Raw genomic sequence first — 22,187 nt, 5'->3', positions numbered from 1 at the left:
GCACCTGCAGCAGTTGGGAGGTGTTTATCGTTTTATTCAAATGTGCCGCTCAAAATATGGAAAACAGCCTTTGGCTTTAAACGGTTTGATTTTTTTCTATACTTCATTTTTCCTCCCGCGCGAGCGATCCACGAGTGTCCGCATCCCACACCAAAACAATGAAGAAACTTGTATCTGAGTGAATTGGCCAAGCTCCATTTGCATTCGTCCTGTAGAAACAATGAGCCCTTTAGTGTTTATCAGGCCCACTGTGGGAGCTGGAGCACTTTAACCCACTCATAACAGTTATCTCTGCTAGACATTTGCACATGTGCCTGTGGGTCTTTGCATGTGATTGAATCTTGAATGCATTTGGTTAAGTGTCTCATGCTTTTTCTCTTTGCATTTTTACAGACAAACTGGGACTTCACAGCACCAGTCTGTGAGCAAGCTCAAGCGATAACCACAACTTCCTTTGACCCAACTAAAGCAGAAGGTGTAAGAAAAACTCATGAAAGCGCCAACATCTCTAACTGTAAGTCTTTTTATACGTTTACTTTTTCCCCATTTATTTTTTTGTACATGTGTTTGTATAGATTGCCCAATACCCTATCAATTTCTGTTACCCTCAAACTAATAAGATATTTTTATTTTAATTACCGTCTAGAATTACATTTCATTTCCTCATTTAGTCTCAGGGTTAGTTTTCATATGATTTGATCTTTGTGTCTGCTCAGTCTTGGTTTAATCCATAGTAGGGTTGTCAAAAGTATTGAAAATCTGATATTAACCAATGCTTAAACTAGTATTGAAACTATACACTAATTTGAGCAAATATTTGATACTAAATAATTCACAGGATTTCACAGATATAAGACCACATGGTAATATAAAAGAAAGTACTTTGATTTAATGTTTAAACTCACAATCTTTTGAATGATTTTTAGAATCACTATTGTATCAAAAATGAGTGTGGGGTCTATTCTTTAGTATTGAAACTGAGAGAAATAATACTAATCCATATTTGTTTAAGAATGTAGGTAATTTATTCATTTTTATTTCCCGTGGAAGCAAAATTATATTTGAGAGAGAATGAGAGATAAATTCAATCAGCTCTGCTTAGTGACAGTTTAATGGGTGTTGAGCTGTCACTTATAATAAGACACAGACACAGTTGATCGTCAGTATGCAGACACTAGACTGTTTGCGGTAGATATAACAATTCCCCAGACACGTTTCTATTGTAGTTATGTTTCATTCATTATGCCATCAGTGGCTGCGGTTACATTCACTCTCAAAATCTTATTATTATTCATTTTTATAGTTAAAAGTTTAGTAAAATAATATCTAAACAGATCATCACATGCTCTTTGATTACTCACATCACATTGTGCAGTTTGCATGCCCTTAAAGTAATTTTTAAAAATTTGAAAAAAGTGACGACAGCCAGTGTTTCCCATTGATTTCTACTGACACTAGAGGTGGGAGATATATTGAAATTGATATTATTGTAATTGTTGTTTTGGATATATGTTAAAGTAGAATATTATGTATGTTGTTTATAATAATACTTAGGAAGATTGCCAAAAGAGATGATTCAAAATTAAAATAAAACACACTTGCGGTGTAGCCTCTATCTGTATATTTATGGTTAATTTTACAATCTATTTTCACTTGTGTGCAGGACTTGAACCTCAACCATGACCTTTACAGTCAGTCACATTTCTGACGGACTGCCATAATATTTATCTGCCAATGTATGTATTATCGCACTTGTTTTTACATTATGAGGGAAGAAAATTAGACTTTGGGGGGGCCACCCTTCTCCCTCCATTGATGGGAAATGCAAGAAGATCTGTGTTTAACAATATTTATCCCCGTTGGTATTTCCTGCTCTTACATGATCCTTATGTTGTCTCTGGTCCCAATTAAAGACACTGTTATTATGTATTTTGATACCTGCACAGCCCAGACTATTAGGTTGCCTTAGGTGTGGTGACACTATAAGCCAGTATTGGGAAATGTCACTCTGCTTACATTCCAAACTATTATTGTATATTCTCTGCTGCCTCTAGCTACGAAATGCTAAGAGCCATGTGTTGTCAACAAAGAAACATTGTCCATAGGTGAATTGTCTTTTCAGGCTTTAGTAAAACATTTAGTGCTAGATAGTTAAGAGTTAAAGTAAGCTGTGGTATTAAATAGGGAAGAAGGCGCGAACAACAATAGAAGGGGGAGGAGAGAAAGACACAGACTAAACTACAGGAGGTAAAACCAGTGGGGCAAGTTGCAGACATTGTATACACTGCATCATGTAAAGTAGATGGAGAGAGAGAGAAGATTTGGACGAGAGCAAGCAGTGGATTTAATTCCAGGACATTGATTTAAAAACACAAAATGGAGTTTAATGAGTGGTGACTTTTACAAAGGTAAGATCAAATCAGATTAGCTGTCTCTTATATCCTTGTCTTTATTGCTATGTGTGTATTTGTCCCATTTGTAGTTGGCCGATCAGTTCCTGGAGTGAGTGAGGGGAGTTAACCTGCCCGGATTATGTGGATGGGACAACAGGTGTGCGCGTAAATTGACACCAAATTTAAAATGTCTCTGTGCTGAGATATCTAAACTGAACTGATTATACTGACTATCTATACATTCAGTGACTTGTGGAGTGATCAGAGAATTTGTAACAGTGCTTGAGATAGCATTTTGACTCGGTCTCACGCTCACTCAAGCCAGTATCTTGTTGGTTTAATCTTTGCCAGGGTTTTTCTGTCACCACGGTTACACTGTTTTACCTGATAGCACATAGCACATATATATATAAAAGCAGCTTAATGTACTGGGCTTTTTGCAATGTTTACGCTGCGTGGATTGCCGTTGGGTGAGTTTTTCCAGTTTTTGCTCCTGGTTTTGCTGACGCTGACTAGTATTGTGGAGTATGTCACTTATGTAAACAGCAGTCATGATGCGCAGGCTTGACAGGGTAGATTGTTAGTAAACCTGTTGCGTGAATTGACTCAATGGGTGGAAATGTGCAGAATGTGTGAGCAACATATGTAAGACACGACACAAATGACAGGGTTTGTGGTCTCGTGGTTTCTACTGATTGTATATTTATTTCTTTAAGTCTGTGGTTTTTAAAGGGCTTATATATATATGTGTGTGTATATATATATATATGTATGTGTGTGTGTGTATATATATATGTATGTATGTGTGTGTGTGTATATATATATATATATGTGTGTGTGTGTGTGTATATATATATGTATGTGTGTGTGTATATATATATATATGTGTGTGTGTGTGTATATATATATATATATGTGTGTGTGTGTATATATATATATATATATATGTGTGTGTATATATATATATATATATGTGTGTGTGTATATATATATATATATATATATATATATATATATATATATATATATATATATATTACACCATTTTCTTTCTTATAATGTTGTTTTCTCATCTAAAACATACTTTGCGTTTTGTTTCATTCACACATGTTTAACACACAAACCCTGCATATTTAGGCTGACTTATTCTCTCAAACAGAAAACACGCTATTTCACCTTGTGATGTCATGTGGTAATAGAGGAAGTGCTCCACTGTGTTTTCAAATGCCATAAACCTTCACTAGAATAATTTGGATAACTTCAGCCCAGGCATTTCCAATCTCTACTGAACAAAATGTAAAAGGAGCTGTTCACCTAAACTACTACTTCATGACATCACAAAGTGGAACAGGGCATTTTGAGCTTTTGAAATGTAGACAAACGTGTAAATGAAACAAAACACAACTCCAGGTATGTTTTTGAGGAGGTAACAACATTCTAACACGACCTAAAGCTCACAAGAGTCAATTCTGTGTAATATTGGACCTTTATACTTTTGTTTAAGTTAATTGTGTAAGTACCTCATAAAAACTAAACAGTAGTTCTAAATAAGGACTAACTCAAAGGAGGACAAAATGTGAATAAAACTGGCAAACTCTACAAATGCAGAGGAACCCAGTTACCTCAAGTAGTACATTTTTGAGAGTAGCACAAGTTTGAGAACCACAGGTACAGTTTTTTGGTATGAAAAAATTGGTTCTTAGTGTGAACGGGGTCACCTTTTCACAGATCTGATCTGGAACTTTGCCTGGACCTGTTTGTTTCTAGTATTGATAAATTGAAATAGGGCCCAGGAGAGATTATTAAGCTACTCAAACAAGAATGGATGACATATAAAACCTTTCCAGGCTTGTCTCTGATGAGGGAACATCGATTTTGCACAATAGCCCCTTTAACTGTAATTCCCTCCCTAATTTTTGTTTTCCTACTTTTGTTTTTACGAATCATTGTTTATTTTTTTTGTTCAGCAGATCAAGATGGCTGTTTTCTGAGGACGTCATCAGCTCCTGGGGACCATGGATTTTCTCTCAACTACTGGGAGAGAGTACACCACGCAGACAGGGGCGCATTTCACTATCCGATCTGCCAACTCTTTGTCTTACAATGAAACACGGAGGCCTCTGAGGACTGCTAGGAACCCACGGGAAGAGGAGGAGAGCAGGGACAGACCCGGAACAAGGACTGAATCAAGACTTCATTATCAGCCGAGAACCTGCAGTGGGGTCAACAGTCAAAATTTGGAAAGAGACAAATCGCTCATAAAACAAAATAGCTTACAAGATAACAGCTCTAAGTACGACCAAACTGAAAACTCAGAGAGACAAGGTAGAACGGAGTGGCGGAGGAGGAACTTGTCTAACAGGAGTAAAAGTTTGGATTGGAGAAGTGGAGACAAAAGTCCAGAGCGATCATGGAGTTCTAGAGGGGACATTCTTAGTAGGACAGGGGACAGAGGGGCAGAGAGGACTAGAGTAATGTCCACAGTATACGCCTATAACACCGTAAACAAACCCAATGACCTGGACACTTCTCAAAGCAAAGCCAGAGGACAATCTTTGCCATCTAGATACACGTCTGTCTCCCTTGGGCCAAAAGGAGGTCAGAGTATTTTGGAGAGGATTGAGAAACTTTATGGATCTGTGGGGTTTGGCAACGCAGAGGATTACAAAACCACAGAGTCAATGACGCCTTATAAGGGATCGTTTAGTGGTACCTTTCCCAGACGCTTCTCAACAGGTGAACAGAGAAGGAGTTCAGGGCAAAGCGGGAATTCTCTGCCGTGGACAGGTTCTAAAGATACTTCTGTGTCAACGTTTCCAGGACTAAACAGGACCACAACATCAGGGTGGTGGCAGAACCATGCTGAAGGAGGTACTTTTCAAAGCAGAGGGTTTACAGATATAGGTACAAGATCACTGGATCGGGCAAGGAGCAGATCAACATTAGCGGTTAAACTCAGAGCCGCCCGGGCTGCAGAAGAAATGGACAAACCACAACAGTCCAACTATTTTCTTAAAGGTATATCTGAAGTAAGTACAACGCCTCACAAAGAGGAGATAAATGCAATGGAAGATATGGACCAGAAAAACTGGAGTAGGATGACGCTAAAAGAAAGAAATCCTGGGGAAAAAATCCAAATAGAAGACAAAACCTCTCGAGGACAGATGTGGCTGAAAAAACAACGTTCATGTGACGATGTGTTCGATTCTCAAAAACCCAAGATCACGTCCATTGAAAATAAGAATGACAAGTCGGTTGCCATGTCAGCTGCAAGTGTCAGGAATAAAATCAACCAATTTGAAGCTTTGACACAGCGAGCTCAGACCAGTTCTCCAAGGAGGGCATTTTCAGTGCCAGAACATCTCAGTAAAAGCTATAATGGGGTACAGAGGAGCAGTTCTGCAAAAGCTATAGGCTCATTGAAGTGGGGAGGGCTGAGAGAGGAGCAAACAGATATCAACACGTTTCTGTCAGCAGCAGAGAAAGAACCAAACCAGAAAAAAACTATGAAGAAAGAGACTGATATAAAAGCGTTCTATGATGATTCTAAATTTAAGAGAGTTACAGATCAAGAATTCCAAAACACCAAAGATTCTAAGGGATTTAATGAATATTCCAAGACAGATCTGTACCTTCCCATTAGTAAAGACCCCGCTCCAATTACTAATATTAATATTGATGAGACTGATTTCTCTAAAATTGTGAGTACAGTGAAGTTAAGAGGCTTCAGTGCAAGCAGTGATTCTGATATTTCTTCACCAACAAGTAGCGACAATGACAAAACTCCCACAAATACCCCCGGTACCTCACCCCTCCTGTCTCCCACCACATTTCCTCAAAAGACGCCCCCCTTAACTTTAAACAACAATTCCTTGGATATTTCTGCTCCACTTACAAGCAACGAACCTGATATAGTCTCCAAGGATACTTTGAATGGGAAAAAGCGAGTTCTGGACCTAAATGCATGGTTGGATGGTTTGAATCCACAAATAAAAGCCTGGGAAGATAATAAAGAGGAGGATGATGATAGCACGGAAAAAGATGAAGATTCAAACTACGATTCAGATTCAGGCGAGTCCTCGGTCACAGTCACCAGTGCGATGAGCAATAAGAGCTTCTCAGTCAGGTGAGTGTTGTGATGTAATATAATTACAGTAGTAATTACACATGGGAGTAGTCAAAATGCTTTGTAGTATTAATTGCTAATAAAATGATTAACAATTAGAGACATAATATCAATCATATCTTTATTTTTTTCTCTTTTATTAATTTAATGAGACAGGGACAGTGCATGTATACATTAACTTTATAAAGAGAGATGCTTTATACCTGTAGTCCCAGGGGAGGCTGATGATATAGTTATATTAATCAGATTAACAGCAAAAATATTAAAAAATGTATGTATTTAAAGTAATAAAAATCTGGGCAATGTGGGAAGAGGAGCTAAACTTTTATTCAAGTAGAAGTGCTGTAATGTCAGAATTGTATTACAATGGGCAAAACTGTAAAATTGTAAATGTATGTTGGGGTAAACCTTGTCTTAAAGTTTTTTAAGTAAATACAATGAAGTAAATTGAAGTCATCACTGTTTGTATTGTCATACTGAAATTAATTGATTCCAATACTCAGAAATAGGCTCAATACATAATACCAATTATTTTCAAACCACAATGTAATTCACTTTTAATTTCATTAAATTTTTGTTTTCCATTAGGCTATTGATTCTTATTAAAATGAGAATCTAGTTATGATGCTTATTCTTGTATTGATTTGTTTGTATCTGAGCATTTTTTTAGATGAGTTTTAATGGTGACCTTTTCCACAGTCTTGCAGATCTGTGTAACTTTGCTGGGGTGGATTATGACTCGGAGAATGACAGTGACGAGTGGCAGTCAGCAGGGCGGCGCTCTGCCTCTTTGAGCTCGGACATGTCTGGGTTTTCTTATGTGTCTGTGCTGCCCCCGGAGGAGCTGGACAAATTAATAGAGGATGTCAAGAGTATTGGAGACAACAACCTGCAGGTACCAACACAAACTAGGTCTGCTTTCTGTCAAATAAACGTAAGATTCTGACACAATCTTACCTGTCCTCATGTTTAGCTGTAGGCATTCTACATTAAAATGATGTAATGTCACTTGAAAACAACCTATTGTGTAATGGTTAATTGTTAGAGATTAGCAAGACTAATTTTTATATTGCATAATCAGCAGTCCCCATGGATACGGTGATCTTTTTGTCCACAAGACGGCACACTGACATTACTGTAATATTTATACAGTCGATGGACACAAGTCAGACAGGGGGATTAACTGTGTGGAATTGTTGTTATAATTGTTTTAAAATAATGATTTGCCCTATGGTCTTTATAAATTATACATCATAAGAATTACTATGGACAGAAAGGGAAAGAATAGACACTATACACCTTCAAATTAAGAAAAGGAATAACACTTCATATTTACTAATTAACTTGCCTTGCATCTCCTTGTATTATGTTCATTCACAGTTTTTTCTTCTGTATATGGATTGTTACCACAGCGTTCATACATTGTTAAAAATGTTATATTGTTAAAAATGTTGGATATTTAGACATTTTTGTGCTTAAATATATATTCTTATATTCTTGCAGGACTATGAGGATGTGCATGTTGTGGTTCTACATAAGGAAATTGGAGTGGGACTGGGCTTCAGTTTGGCTGGAGGGGTGGATCAGAACAAACCTGTTACTGTAAGAATATAGTTCTATTCAAATTAAAATTGTTGTTAAAGTCTCACCAAAGACTTATTTGTTTGCCTTTTATATTTGATTCTCAGGTGCACAAAGTTTTTCACGCTGGTGTGGCAGCACAGGAAGGCTCCGTAAAAGAGGGGGACCAGGTCTTGTCCATAAATGGGTCTGCACTGAGCGGTTGTGCCCACTGGGAGGCGCTGAGGGTACTGAGGCGTGCTAAGTGCCGTGAGATGGGGGTGGTAGTTCTGAAGAAGCCTGACATGAGAGCACTGTCCAATGGAAGAGTTTTGGCTGTGACCCAGGGCCCGTCCCCAACTCAAGTTAATGAGACCGGTGGGTAACAGTGAACAATGAAAACTTAAGTAGGGGTCTAAAAAATTCAGTATTCAAACCTGCAATTTTACATTGGTGTAGCCTGATATTTATGTTAATTATATTCTTAAACTCTGCTATCAATACCCCACAATAGAAAATAGTTTAGAAATTAGAAATTAGTTTATAGTGTAATTTAATAAATCAAATTAGAATTTAGTTAATCTAATCATGTAATTTCTTTCTGAACATGGGCCCTCTGATTACTCACATCAAATTGTGCAAATTGCTTATCCTTTATGTAATTTTAAAGGTTTGGAAGTAAGATAACCAGATTTTGCAATACATGTGAACGAAGCCACTGATTAATAATTAACAACTAAATATAAGTTTTTGAATGGGAAAAAGTCTTCAGAAAAGTTTCAGGAAACTGAAACACGTGAATTTCACAATGTTCATAATCCACACATATCTAGTGCTATCGTCATCACAGAAAGGTTCAAGTAACAGTTTGTCATATAGTACACATTTGGGAAATACATTTTTAAATAAGTATGAAACAATCAAATAAATCCACTGCTGCCAACTGTTGTCATCATACATTGGCAACATGCCTTTGTTATAAATAAATAACATTTACCAGCCTTAAGTGTGAACATAGTTTGAGATGCCTGCCTTAGAGTTTGAACACTGGCTGATATGTTTTGTCTGATCTTAGGTCAGTACATCACTTTGAGTTTGGAAAAGAGCGACAGAGACCTGGGCTTCAGTCTGGAGGGAGGCGTTGGCTCCAGTCTCGGCAACAAACCCCTCACTGTTCAGAAGATCTTCCAAGGTGAGATAAAGGTGCACCGTGCAGTCGGACATAGACAGTAAATCTAAAATGCCTGTAACAAATTCTGGTGTTCTCAATTGCAAAATGACATGAATACAATGCAACTACTGCAGATAATCTTTTGAACTGATCCACACAACTCTGACACAGCTTCTAATTATGTGAGTTATATAGAGTGCGGGAGTTGGCTTGACTTTTGGTCAAATTTCCATTCATTTCCCTTTGACCTACCGTTTGTAAATAGATTGGATTAGATTATTAGATGCTATCTACATTACAGTCTATGGTCTGATAGTGTGCCAGATGACAGAAGCTCAGGTGAGCCTGAACAAAGGCCAGGTGTAGAGGAAGAGGGTTCACTGTCATCTACTCATGAGATAAAATCAAATACACATACGGATGATGGCTTTAAAGGAGACCTGATTTAAAGTTGGACTTAAGTTGGTGCTTCTTTTTTATCTGAGCTGTTGTAAATTCCTTACTATAAATATATTGGCATTGTTTTTGGCACTTTGGACACTAGCAAAAAAAAAACAAAAAAACTTAGCACTTTTAAAATCTTTCCTACACATAACCAAATTTTTCAAACAAAATCACTCAAAAGAGAAAAAGTTCCATTGCTGGTTCATGTTCGGTCAATTTTAAATAGACATCAAACATTGCACAAGGAGCTACCCGTACATATTGATGCTTCACATTTGACTAAATCTACACAGGTGGTCCAGTGGGGAAGGTGGTCCCGGGCGATGAGGTTTTGGAGGTGAATGGAGTGAGTGTGGTGGGAATGAGGCGTTTGGAGGCCTGGACTCTGATCCGAAAACTGCCACCTGGTCCTGTCACCGTGGTGTTACGGCGACCACCCCAACCTCAAAACACATAGAGGTGCTTTAGTTTACACAGAAAAGAATGTTAATAATGTAACAAAATTCATTTAATCATATCACTCATGTCTGACTGTTTACACTGTGGAGATACGTGTGAAAATGTGTTTTTGAGATTTTTGGACTTGTATGAAGGTATTACAGACTAATTATTTTTCCATTTGGTAAGAAAATTGCACTTAATGAGTCAACAAAAATAGGCTACTCTTAACAAACTAGCTGTGCACTGTGAATTAAGAATGATTCAAGCTTAGTAACTACTTAATTAATCCCTTACACCCCTTGAGTAAGTTACTAAACCTACTAAACTATTTGTTCAATTATTAAGTGTTAGAAAAGTCTTACTAAATGGACAAATATCAGATAATACCTTGAAACAACCCCAAAAGTCTAGACTTACTAAACACATTCATCTAAACTATTAAAGATAAATATTCTTAGGTCAGTTTCCCTCTAAAGCACTTTTAATGCCAAAAATAAACAAAATGCCAAAAATCTACCTCAATGTTACTGTTCCACACAAAGAAGAATGCACTGATGAAGCTCTTGTAATTGTAATTGTAAAACCTGTATTAAGATGATGGCCAGCCTCTTACCACTTACCAATAATGTGACCTTTGTATGTGAACAATGCTTTTACTGATGTTGTACATATGTGTAAATTGCTGAGCACTTATTGATTTGTATTAAAATACTAAATAAGATTTTGTTCCACAAGATGGCACCAGAGTGTGTTGGGTTTTTTTTGTTTTTTTTTTACTATTTCAGTAGTTTTAAGATACTAAAATTTCAAACCCAATTTTCAACTCAAAACAATTATAGTTTCATAGATATTATCACAACATTTTATAACCTTTCTGATATTGGTAGTTTTCAGATAGTAGAATATGATTACGTGATACTACCAGATGGGGGCAAGAGTCAGATTTCTCTATTGATAATGCTGCATTTGGCATGATATATCTTAATAGTTAATTCACAAATGTTTAACCTGATTATTTGTACTAGTGATTAGACTCATTAACTTGTATAACAACTAGGGCTTGGTATCATTAACAAGCTGCTGATATGATACATACCTCAAGACATAGGCCACAATGCAATATGTATTTTGATACAGTGAGCTTTCAATTCAGTATGGTATATTTCAAATCGATTTGATACGGTTCAGTAAAAAACTAAGACTAAATTGGGGCTGTGATACTAAAATGTTTGTTAAACCACTTCTTGTACAAAGTTCAGATGAAACACATTTTTAATGATCAAAACAGTGAAAATGTTAAATGTGTTGCAAACAAATTTATTTCCTGTAAACAAGTAAACTGTAGCTGTAACATAATAATTTAGTAATACTCTTGGTGATATATCGATACAGCAGTCCACAATATCACATTAAACAATACGATATATCGATATTTTGATATTTTTGCACACTCCTAGTTACAACTAAAATCAGCATTTTAACACTATAAACTTTTCTTGCTCCTATCTGTATTAAATACTATTGGCGTATACAGTGTTATGTCATCTGAAACCCAGCAAATGACTGAGACTGTTATAAAACTATAACCAACTTTATTCTAGTAATCTGTTATTTTTTCAGTATCGCTACTTGTTCAAATGATTATCTAGTTCTGATACTAGTTTTAGTATCAGTTAGTATCTTGGTATTGATTGTTTTGACATCCCTTGTTTCCAGAAGTTTCCTTTCCTTCCTTGAACTTAAATTAGCTCTCTTTTTAAATATACTTCATCTCATTATTTGTTCACTGGTCCAGTAATATAATAATAATAATCAGTCATTCAGATTTTACGTTTTGCCGAAGCTACGGTGACATTTATCAGTACTGAGACAGATTACTCAGTCATTAATTTGTTAGTTATTGACATTAAACTAATTGAATGTACCAGAACAGCCAAAGAGGACTGTTCTATAGTACATATTTACATAGCACACCAATAACTGAAGCTTGTACATTATTGCATCATATATGTGTTACTATATGTTTAGTGTATGTCTCTTATAATGATGTAATCCAATGCAGTTTTCAAACATAAGCACAATCTCTGATAATCTTTATGGTCTTATGGCTCTGATAGAACGCCTCCAATGTCCATTGTCCAAGCCGCCGAGCGCACTCAGTCTGCCAATCCCTGAAAGTCACACGACAATAAACAGAGAAAAGGTAATGAAACAGTTTTAGGAAACGACATCGGCTCAGAGCAGCACCATGATGCAGCCGCGCTTCATGAGGGTCCGATGTGGTCTCATCAGGGAATGCATGGCAGAGTTCCTGGGGACCTTTGTTTTACTGGTAAGAACTTAATAGGAGATCTGCTTTTTGATTGTTAAAATGTACTTTTCCATTTTAACAAGCAAAAAGCAGTACCTGAGAATCAATGCATGTCCTAATGATTCTCAGGTACTGCCTTTAAACATATGTATCATTCAGCCTAAGTAAATATTTACTGTTGTTTATGGCTGATTATATTAATGAAATGTAAACAAGGAAAGTCATAATAAGCTTTTATATAAAGCTCATGTCTTTCTTTCGTCTGGTGTGGTCAGGTCTTTGGTTGCTCGGCTGCGGCACAGGTGAAGACCAGTAGAGAGACAAAAGGACAATTCCTCTCTGTAAACATGTCCTTTGCTGTGGGCGTCATGTCAGCTATGTACCTCACCAAAGGCATCTCAGGTGAGTCTCACAAGTGGACTCTTTGTAATCTTTAAATTCTTTAAACTTTTATCATTATTGTTCTCACAGGAGCCCACCTGAACCCTGCTGTATCCCTGAGCTTCTGTATTTTGGGACAGGTGCCCTGGAATCGCCTGGTGCCCTACAGTCTGTCTCAGCTCCTGGGGGCATACACCGCCTCAGCTCTGGTCTACTTCATGTACTATGGTTTGTGGTCCTGAACAAAACATCTATAACTCATGCATGTAGCATTGTTACATAATTCTTATGCATTTTACATTTTAAGAGAATGACAACTATTAAACTAAACTAAACTATTAAACTATTTGTATAAAGAATATATTTTTCTGTGTTTAGATGCCATCATGGATTTCAGTGGAGGAGAGCTCACAGTTTATGGGGCAAATGAGACAGCTTCTATATTTGCCACTTATCCAACAGAGTATCTCTCGCTGAGTGGAAGCTTTCTCGACCAGGTCTGCACATTGATTTGTGTATCAAAACTGAATCATAAAGAATGTATAAATATTATATTTGATTAGGTTGTAGGCACAGGCATGCTGATGTTGTGTATCCTGTGTCTGGGAGAGAAGAGGAACACTCCTGCTCCGGAGCAGCTCGTCCCTCCCATCGTGGCTGCCATTGTTTTGGGTATTTCTATGTCAATGTCGGCAAACTGTGGAGCAGCCATAAACCCAGCCCGTGACCTGGGACCACGTCTCTTCACTCTGACAGCGGGATGGGGCACTGAGGTCTTCACGTGAGTCTCTTATCTCTTGCTGTTACACAAGCATCTGATAATATAGGAAGTTTTTAGAGTAAACATGTTAGAATTGTAGAATATGAAAAAACATTTGTTATGCAAGTATTTTGTGTCAAAATGTGTATTACTTTGATTTTTTTCAAACAGATGTTACAACTATTGGTTTTGGGTGCCTGCGGTGGCCCCTATGGTTGGAGGAGTTCTCGGCACACTGATTTACCTGATGTTTATTGAATGGCAGCTGCCGGACCACCCCCCTGAGGACCCCCACACAGATATCAGCTTCAGTGACAAACCCAGATCCAGTGTCACATGGAACAGTAAAGATGAGCTGAAAGAGGCCCGCTTCTGAGGATTACTGTGACTCTGATTTCTATGTTGTATTGGTGAAATTAGTCTAGAAGCAGCTTTCAGATGCTATTGTTTTAGGTGGAGTTAAGGGGTCAATATTTGGGGTGCACTCTGTAACTTTACAGGTCCACTGCCAGCATGTCTCCATTGACATGCTATTGCTTTGCCTGAAATGTTTGTTATTATGGCATTAAACCTGTCTATCGCCATGAAGACAAACAGGTGACACCACCTAGAGGCGATACCCTCAACAGTAAGGATGCATTCAGGTTCCGTCGTTTGTTTGTTTTTGTAGAAACACCAGTGAAATGCAAGATATGGCAAAGCTCTAACATCTTTTTGAAGACAAGCAGCTAGTGGACCTCCCACCAGCAAAGTTACGTAGTGCACCTTTAAGACAGAGGTACTATTTTATTTTATGAAACTCATTCTTAATCATGTGGTTTTGTCTGTCAACTGTTTACAATGTAGCACTTTTATGGCATAATTTCAACCACTTTATCACACTATAGTGGGAAAAATCATTACATAAGTAAATTTGTGCCCGCATATTAAACTTTGTCCCAGTTTTCCATGTGGATAGGCACAGCAATTATGGTCTGGCATTGACCATAAACCAATCCAAACTATCTGCATTGTCAGTTCATCTATTAGTGACACCTTTGTTGTCTTTTGCTACCTCCATTTTTGTTACAAATGAAAACAACCGACTATAATGACATGTACTTGCCAAAATGACATTAATAATTGTTTTGTTAATTTGTTTGTGATGGATGTTTGACACAATGATGATAAACTGCCACAGATTTACAATAAAAAATGTATTGTGACTGCCATGTGATTCTGTGGGAAGGTCAAGTTGTGTCCCTCCTCCTCCTTTAGTGGCGCCTTCTTGAGAGTTTCATTATTATCACCAGCTCTGTGTGAGGGTGATTGCTTTGATTGCTGCTTCCTGCACATTCTACGACCTACCATCAAGAGGATTGTGATAATTGAAGAAAACAAAAACAAAACTAGCCTATAGCAGTCAGTAGTGTGGGCAGATACATTAACTGAGCCTATCACAAGATCTCACCTCACATTTCTGCCTTAATGTTAATTGGAGTTTAATGTCATGGGGGTGCTTGATTCATGCAGCAGATGGCGCTATTGCACACAACCCACAGTGAGAAAAGGTGCTGTAAAATGTTGCTGATTGGATTTTATTTGCACAACAGCGTGTGTGGGCACACCGTGTTCCCTAATCTCTGAAAAGTATCCCTAAACCGTCTCCCGGTGGGTGGCACTGGTTCACCGGAGGAGGTGGGGGCGGACGGGAGCCCCTCCTCCCTGTGCCCGGGCTGTCTCCTCTCCTCTGGCCGCAGCTACCTCACCTCGGCACGGTGTCTCTGTCTCCATTCAGTCCGGTCTCTGGGGTTTGTCCCTGCTCCATCGCCTGCACCTCAGTGGCCTTAAACCGAAACCTCAGCATGGCCCGCGCTGAAGCTCGGAGGATGAGTCTGCTCCACACCTCCGCGTAAAGCTCGCTGTCAAAGGTATGTAAGTGTACAGGTCTGTGCTTAATTGACTCTCATGATTTCATCGCTAATATTAATATTATCCATTCAGACCAGATCTATTTGAAACTAGACAGCTTTGAAGCACAGCCTACCCCCTTTTTAGTTTTTGTTTCTTTTATAACCTTAAGCTTTTCCTTCTCAAAGTATGTTCATGTCTTAGATGTTCAAGAGAGGTTATCATGGTTTGTCCTCTGTAATAGCACACTTCCTGTGATCACAATAATAACCGGTTACTTGAAAGATGCACTGTGTAACTTTTCTGGTGTGCAATATGTAAATTAACCTCTTGTATTTATTTCAGGAGACAACATACAGAGACATTAAGCTTATAAATATATGTTAAAACACAATGGAAACCATGCATTCTTGTAAGAGTGGTTTCCCCTCCACAGATCTGACCTGTAACTTTGCCTGATGCAAATCTGCTTGTCTCCTTGGAGCTATATACGTTTAATATCATACTCTGGAACATGGAGGCAAGTAAATGGCAAACCTTACTCCAGAAAAGTTCCATAGTGTATCTTTCTGACATTTCTGAATTCGCTGTAAAAATGTATCCTGTTTTATCTCTAAACTGAAGGATATTCTAGGAGTGATAAATATGGGAAACAAGTATATGTGAGAAGTGACACAGTACACAGTAAGCACTAAGCAGTGTGAGATACTGCAGACTGGAGACTGTAGGTGAAAGCTGATCGGGACAGTCAACATGAGGAGCGCAGTATTGATCAGAGGCTCGATGTCATGCTGTTTGTATTCCAAGTGTGCGCCCCAAACCAAGACGCCACAGATGCACAAGGCTGTGGCCCAATCTGTGTCCTGATCTCTTATACAATCTCACATCTTATTCATTCTCACAGCTCAGATCAAACCAGGGTTAGCTGAAGTAAATATAGATGATAAATGATAATATTGAAACCAAAAAGAACCAGGATTATGCTCCAAAAAGATTGTAAATGTGCAGTATTTTTAAATCTGTTGAACTGCAATAAATAAATAGCCGAATTCATCGTCCTTCAGCAAAAAGTTTATCATATTGCATAAAAAATAACCAAAAAGTCCCCACTTGGACAAAGAAAAGGTACACACAGTAAATATTAACTTCAAAAAATTATTGTTTTATCTGTCATATATTGAACAATAAATCAATATAGTCCTTATCGACAAGCCTTAGTAGAGGAGCGGATTATTACACACAGTAGTTATCAGATATACAGAGAAAGTGACCAAAAAAACTGAAGATGCCTAAGGAACTAAAACAAGAATTAACTAGGACCAAGTTAAGAAATCATGGACCAAACCAGAACTACAACAGAATTAGACCAGGACAAAAATTTGAATAAGTCTATACAGAATAAAGTAAAGGAAACAAAGTACATCAGGGTTCAAACTGAGCGTTCAGTCTGCTTGTAATCCTGAAATAATGGCAGTTTAGCCCTAATGTAGACTTGGCTTGGTCCTGTTTTGACAATTTAGTTTAACAAATTCTTTTAATTAGGTTAGAAACCATAATTAAAACTGACTATGTAACTGTTCAGGTGTGGCAGGTGGCGTGCAAGATATAACTGTACTTGATAAAATCTTATCTTTTTTGAATATGATCCTGTGGAACATTGCAGGCAAAGCAATAACATCTCCATAATGATGCTTCTCCCACTGAAAAAGCTGCATAGTTCACCTTTAAGTCAGGAAACATTTACTAAACCAAGTCTATATCAGCTCTACTCTACACTGTTCCTTTACTGGGATGTTTAGGTATCATCAAAATGGACTCAGTATCTCATAAATGTGATGCCTGGCCATGCTCTTGATTGTGCTGTGTCTTAAATCTGGGGATAAAACTTTGCTCCATTACCTCGGTCCTCTCCCATTGGCCGAGAGTGACAGAGGATCGGGTCCCTGCTCCCCAGACACTGCCCCTCAATGACACACACTGCACTCTGCTCAATGTCATTTCCTCATTAGAGAGCAAACAGACCAGAAAGCCTCCTGCTCTGTTATAAATGACTGTTTTTCTTCTCCTGCTTTTTTGAACCTTTCGTTTTTTCCGAACAGACAGTCTCATGGGCCACACCAGAAGAAAACCAGCAGAGGAGAGATGTTCAGAAACAGGCCTCCTCCAGGTTTGAAACTCCTTTCTCTTTAACATATAAAAAAGTACCTATTGTTCACTACTGATTTTGGCACTTGGTAAACCATGTAAACTTTCCAGTGGATGCTGCCACCTGTTTGACTCCATCCATGTTTCTGCTTTGCCTTGAACTTTTCATAATACAGCACAAGTGATTTGTTCAATAACAGTTGTTTATCTTGCTAAAAAAAAAAAAAATTTAAAAATGTTTCTGCAAGCAAGGTCGCCTCTCAACAGACCTGACATGTAAAATGGTCTCATGGTGTCACCTGCTTGTCTCCATGACAAACATATAACACTAATCAAAAGAATATATTTTATCTTCACTAGTCAAAAATCCTTAAAATGGTACCAATTGTGGGTGACTGAATTGAGTTGAACTTGTATTGTTGTATTGTATTACCAGGACAAGTGTGAGTGCACCCATCTTCCTGCAGGGATCATTTCAACACAGATATTTTTATTACTATGCACCATTTGTTGTCACAAATGTGGGTGTATTAATTTAGATATGCAACTTAACGCAGCAAAAACTGAGAAGTGCACCCACTACTGACACCTGTCCCTTTGAAAAGCATCATTGTTTCTGATCTGTGCATCCATTTTGCTTTGTAATATTTTAAGATCCCAAATAGTAGCTACAATGTTTTGCTCAAATCTATTGTAGAGAGGGAGGCAGTTACTATGGCAACCTCAGACGACCCCTCGTCGTGGTTACATAACGTGTAAAGTGTAATGCTGGAAAAGGCTTGGTCGGTGTGGAGATGCTGACTTTGCACTTGGCGCTGTAATTCGTATTGATTCACCGGTAGAGCAGCACAGGGGCCATAGCTATTACTAAACGTATCTGAAATATGGCAGATTAGCTCATGTTTTTAAAAGGAAGGAGCATATTAGCCTCGTTTGTTTTAGCCAACGTGGACCTTATACTAACATGTGCTAAAATCAAGACTAGATTAAAGCCGTGTCCACACCGTAGACTGTTTAAACAAGTCGACGAAGGGAGTGTGATGTCACCTACAGCGTTCGGCTCCAGTCAAATGAAGCTCATGATGAATTTTGAGCCAGATCCATATTAGGAGTAGGAATTTATTGACTTACAAAATAGTTAAATAAAATTATAAAATTATAAAATAATTATAAAAACACCAGGATCATGTAAAGAGGGTTAATGTGAATGTTTTAAGACCAAAATGACGAGGCTCATTGCAGCAGTTACAGAGAAACAATTGACAATTTTCCGATGTAAATTCAGTTGTCGATGGAGTCGTGAAGCCGGAAGTTACAGCATGAACTCTTCCTATTTGGAATGCTGTGCTATATCCATTTATATATACACAGTCTATGGTTCACACTTGCACACACTAGATCTAAATTGGGACTAAACTGAGTATAAACCCAGATTACGCCGGGACTAAACCTGGTCTAAACCTGGAGTAAACCCAGGCTAAAGTAGGACTAAAGAAGAACTAAAACGGAACTTAACCAGGACCAAGCCAAATCTACACCAGAACCAACCCAGAAGTGTGAAGATAGCTTTATAGATAAACTTTATTGATTTATGAGTGTCACAACAGATAAACCCAAAACAAATAACAATACCAACTGTTATATAATACCAAGTTATAACCAAGTCTTAATTACAGTTGTAAAAAAATGTGTCAAGGTCATATAAATATATTGTCAAATGTTTTTATAGCATCTTATATTGATTCAAAACAGATAATATGGATTATAGTCTACCATGGCCAGAGAGAATTATAATGCTGCATTATTTTTGTATGACCACACTGGGAGTCCGGGCGCAGTTAATCACCGTTTTATATCACTACACTGAGAGACCGCCATAGTAATGTGTAAACAAATGAACTACTGTTAGAAGAGATTAACTTCACCTAAAACAGAGATAACTAATGATTTAAACATCTATGGACAGCCAAAAAGTTGTCAGATTTAAAAGTAAATCTTTTCAGTTGCTTGTGTGTTAAAGTGTGTTTAAAAAAAAGTGTAACCCACTGCTCCTCCATGGGTGAGCTCACCTTAAGATCTAGGTATACATTTAGTAAACATAAAAAATGGACAAAATTGATTATATGTTTTTATTAAGGTCAGTATTTCATTTTTTCTGTGCAATTTGTTGAAATTAAGTTTGCAATGTTAGTATTATGACAACACTACTGTGCAGATACAACATAAGAAAAGATAACATTGTTTTTAACTGTTGGCCATGTTTTGTATGAAGCTTTGATCAATGTAAACAGGTAGACAGTGTCTTTATGTATGAGTCATTCAGAGACTATATGCCACACACCCTCAGGTCACTGCATTACTCATACCTGTATCACTGTATTCACTCTGCTTGCACATTTTGCATCATAACAGGACTCCACACACCAGATTTCCAAAATCATGCATATAGTTTTCATTTATTTGTATACACCGGCCACAAAAAAACTTCCCAGGTAATTTTTTGGGGGGCCCAGTAGAGTTTATTGTCTCATTTCACTCCCCAGATGCCTATCAAAAAGAAATTGTCATTTTATTCACATAGGATTTTTTTTTTTTTTTAAGGGTTATATTTAAATATAGGATCACTAACTAAAATCACTTAATCCTTTATGGCAGGAGTAAAATAAGAGAACTTTACTGATTTCACTGTAGAGAAATAAACCTGACATGGAAGCGCTTTATAGACAGTGCAGCGCAGATAGTATGATATAAAAGTGAGGATGCAATAAAACTCTAGTCTAGATAGAAAAGATAACTACAATGAATCAACATAGTAATAAATATTATTGTCATCTGACCATAGACTCTATACAGAAGTGTGACATCAACCACAGCGGCACGCAAATGAAGCTCACAATGCTCACAGTTACAGGAGCGAATTTCGAGCCAGGCCCAATATTAGGACCAGACAAAATAGCAGAATAAAAATACCAGGATCATGTAAAGTGGGTTAATACGAACATCTTAAGACCAAAACGACAAGAGTCACTGCTGCAGTTACAGAGAGAGACAATATTCCAATGTAAGTTAGTGGGAGCCAGAGTCAGTAGTAGTTCCTAGTTCCTGTTCCTACTATATGTCCATACAGTCTAAGGTTCTGACCTAATTCAATCCACATCTGCTTATAGTAATTTACTATTGTAGCCACAGCAGCCTTAGGGTGGACCAGGCTGCCCATCTGCACAATCGGCCCCATCGTCCACCACTCACACATTACATTTCTACTAGGCAAGGTGGGTGAAGTGTCTGGCCTAAAGATACAACATATACACAACAGTATGCACTATTAGAGCCACTGCTGCCGCACTATGACACCTGGTTTTCCAGCTGTCTCCCATGATTCCAGTTCTAACCAGGCCCAACTCTCTTTAGTTTTTAGAGATCCAGCATTTTCATAGTTAAATAACATTAAAAATACTATAAAGACTGTGTTCACAAAGGATAAATGTATCTTATCTTATGTATCTTTTGTATGTACAACAAAGACTACATTCACCAAACTTTATTATTATCAAATTCTAACATAACCACATTGTAAATTTGTAATATATATTTACTTTTTACTTTTATGTGTTTATTTTTGTAAGTGTCTGATGTCTTTGACCTGAGACACTGATCAATTCTCTTGGCGCCACTTTCTTCTTTTCCTTATTTGCTTGTTTAACCATCGCAAATGATTGTGAATGCAATTGTTCATTTAGTCTGTTAATGAGGACAGCTAATCGCATTAGTGCTGTGTACGACTGGAGACAAGTGCACTGTTACAGGTCCATGTAATGAAATCACTCAGGCTGTCATTGGCTTCTGGTTTGAAACTCATATCTCACCATTTAAATACTTACTGTACAGATCATTATGAAAATAGACACAAGGCTGCTCAAATATTGGAAGAAAGTCAAAATTACAATTAGAGGAATAAATATTAAACCTTAGTTGAAAAATAAACTTGTTATATTAGTTTGTTTTTTATTTATTATTTCAACTAATTACACAGAACTAGTGACATGATGATGTGATGTGATGTTAAAGGTGTAATTTGTCTGGAGTGTTTCAAAGTATGGCATTAAACTTATTACATTGTAAGGTAAGATAAGATCATCTTTTATTGTCTCCCATGGGAGAATTGAAAACTGGGACAAGGGATCACATGCTTTATCACAAAGACAATACAACACAACAACAAAAGCACCAACATCCACCAGTGTGTTTATTCATTTACAGTTGTTTTAGTGCTAAAGAAATACCTCGAAGAGCACACATTCTGACTGTGATGGGGGTCGCCTCTCCACACACTTGACTTGTGGTTGTCTCTATGGAGATAGTCAAGTTTAAGGTGATATTTGGAACATTAGTGAAACCAGCCAAAGCAATAACATCTCAGTTTAGACAAGCAGAACCAGAAAAGTTACAGAAAAGTTCCCGTATTACAACATTTTATGATCTGATAAATATTTTTTTTCTCATCAAAAACATACCCAGTTGTGTTTTGTTTCATTCACACGTTTAACACACAAACCCTGCATATT

At 37.5% G+C, this 22,187-nt stretch overlaps 3 protein-coding genes across 10 annotated transcripts in view; all 3 read left to right on the top strand.

Annotated features, from left to right (window-relative positions):
- The first annotated feature begins 29 nt into the window (after positions 1 to 29).
- On the top strand, positions 30 to 10,869 carry si:dkey-92i15.4 (uncharacterized). 6 transcript variants are annotated; one of them, XM_055164005.1, is made up of 9 exons: positions 30 to 316; positions 394 to 514; positions 1,664 to 1,736; positions 4,364 to 6,519; positions 7,219 to 7,414; positions 8,023 to 8,121; positions 8,208 to 8,457; positions 9,155 to 9,271; positions 9,988 to 10,869. In XM_055164005.1, exons 4-9 carry the CDS (start codon positions 4,409 to 4,411, stop codon positions 10,149 to 10,151), a joined length of 2,937 nt encoding a protein of 978 aa, XP_055019980.1. In that variant the 5' UTR covers positions 30 to 316; positions 394 to 514; positions 1,664 to 1,736; positions 4,364 to 4,408; the 3' UTR covers positions 10,152 to 10,869. The 6 variants fall into 6 exon arrangements, with proteins under 6 accessions (XP_055019980.1, XP_055019979.1, XP_055019978.1 ...); XM_055164004.1 differs by having other exon boundaries at positions 4,361 to 6,519; XM_055164003.1 differs by lacking the exon at positions 1,664 to 1,736.
- Positions 10,870 to 11,706: 837 nt separating this feature from the next.
- Positions 11,707 to 14,792, top strand: aqp10a (aquaporin 10a). Its single transcript, XM_020928092.2, has 6 exons — positions 11,707 to 12,467; positions 12,722 to 12,848; positions 12,918 to 13,055; positions 13,206 to 13,324; positions 13,391 to 13,608; positions 13,759 to 14,792. Exons 1-6 carry the CDS (start codon positions 12,384 to 12,386, stop codon positions 13,961 to 13,963), a joined length of 891 nt encoding a protein of 296 aa, XP_020783751.1. The 5' UTR covers positions 11,707 to 12,383; the 3' UTR covers positions 13,964 to 14,792.
- A 552-nt stretch (positions 14,793 to 15,344) lies between these two features.
- atp8b2 (ATPase phospholipid transporting 8B2) overlaps positions 15,345 to 22,187 on the top strand; it is a 37,912-nt gene continuing 31,069 nt past the window's right edge. Inside the window, exons 1-2 of one of the 3 annotated variants that reach the window (XM_055164294.1) lie at positions 15,345 to 15,497; positions 17,577 to 17,644. In XM_055164294.1, the coding sequence (XP_055020269.1) occupies positions 17,620 to 17,644 (25 nt within the window). In that variant the 5' untranslated portion in view covers positions 15,345 to 15,497; positions 17,577 to 17,619. Of the gene's footprint in view, positions 15,502 to 17,534; positions 17,645 to 22,187 lie in introns of those variants that run through there. The other 2 variants (XM_055164296.1, XM_055164295.1) reach the window with 2 other exon arrangements.

Source organism: Boleophthalmus pectinirostris, unplaced genomic scaffold, assembly GCF_026225935.1.
Source record: "Boleophthalmus pectinirostris isolate CB_2022bp ecotype Guang Dong unplaced genomic scaffold, ASM2622593v1 HiC_scaffold_6, whole genome shotgun sequence".
NCBI classification, from domain to species: domain Eukaryota; kingdom Metazoa; phylum Chordata; class Actinopteri; order Gobiiformes; family Gobiidae; genus Boleophthalmus; species Boleophthalmus pectinirostris.
The sequence above is the reverse complement of the archived record's forward strand: the minus strand, read 5'-3'. Positions and strand labels throughout refer to the sequence as shown.

Bases quoted from the DNA above. Each gene is read 5' to 3' on its own strand.
- si:dkey-92i15.4 (XM_055164003.1), top strand. From the start codon at position 4,409: ATGGATTTTCTCTCAACTACTGGGAGAGAGTACACCACGCAGACAGGG. The intron at 8,122-8,207 runs GTAAGAATATAG...TTTGATTCTCAG, and splicing joins ATCAGAACAAACCTGTTACT to GTGCACAAAGTTTTTCACGC. The intron at 8,458-9,154 runs GTGGGTAACAGT...GTCTGATCTTAG, and splicing joins AACTCAAGTTAATGAGACCG to GTCAGTACATCACTTTGAGT.
- aqp10a (XM_020928092.2), top strand. From the start codon at position 12,384: ATGATGCAGCCGCGCTTCATGAGGGTCCGATGTGGTCTCATCAGGGAA. The intron at 12,468-12,721 runs GTAAGAACTTAA...TGGTGTGGTCAG, and splicing joins TGGGGACCTTTGTTTTACTG to GTCTTTGGTTGCTCGGCTGC. The intron at 12,849-12,917 runs GTGAGTCTCACA...TTGTTCTCACAG, and splicing joins CCTCACCAAAGGCATCTCAG to GAGCCCACCTGAACCCTGCT.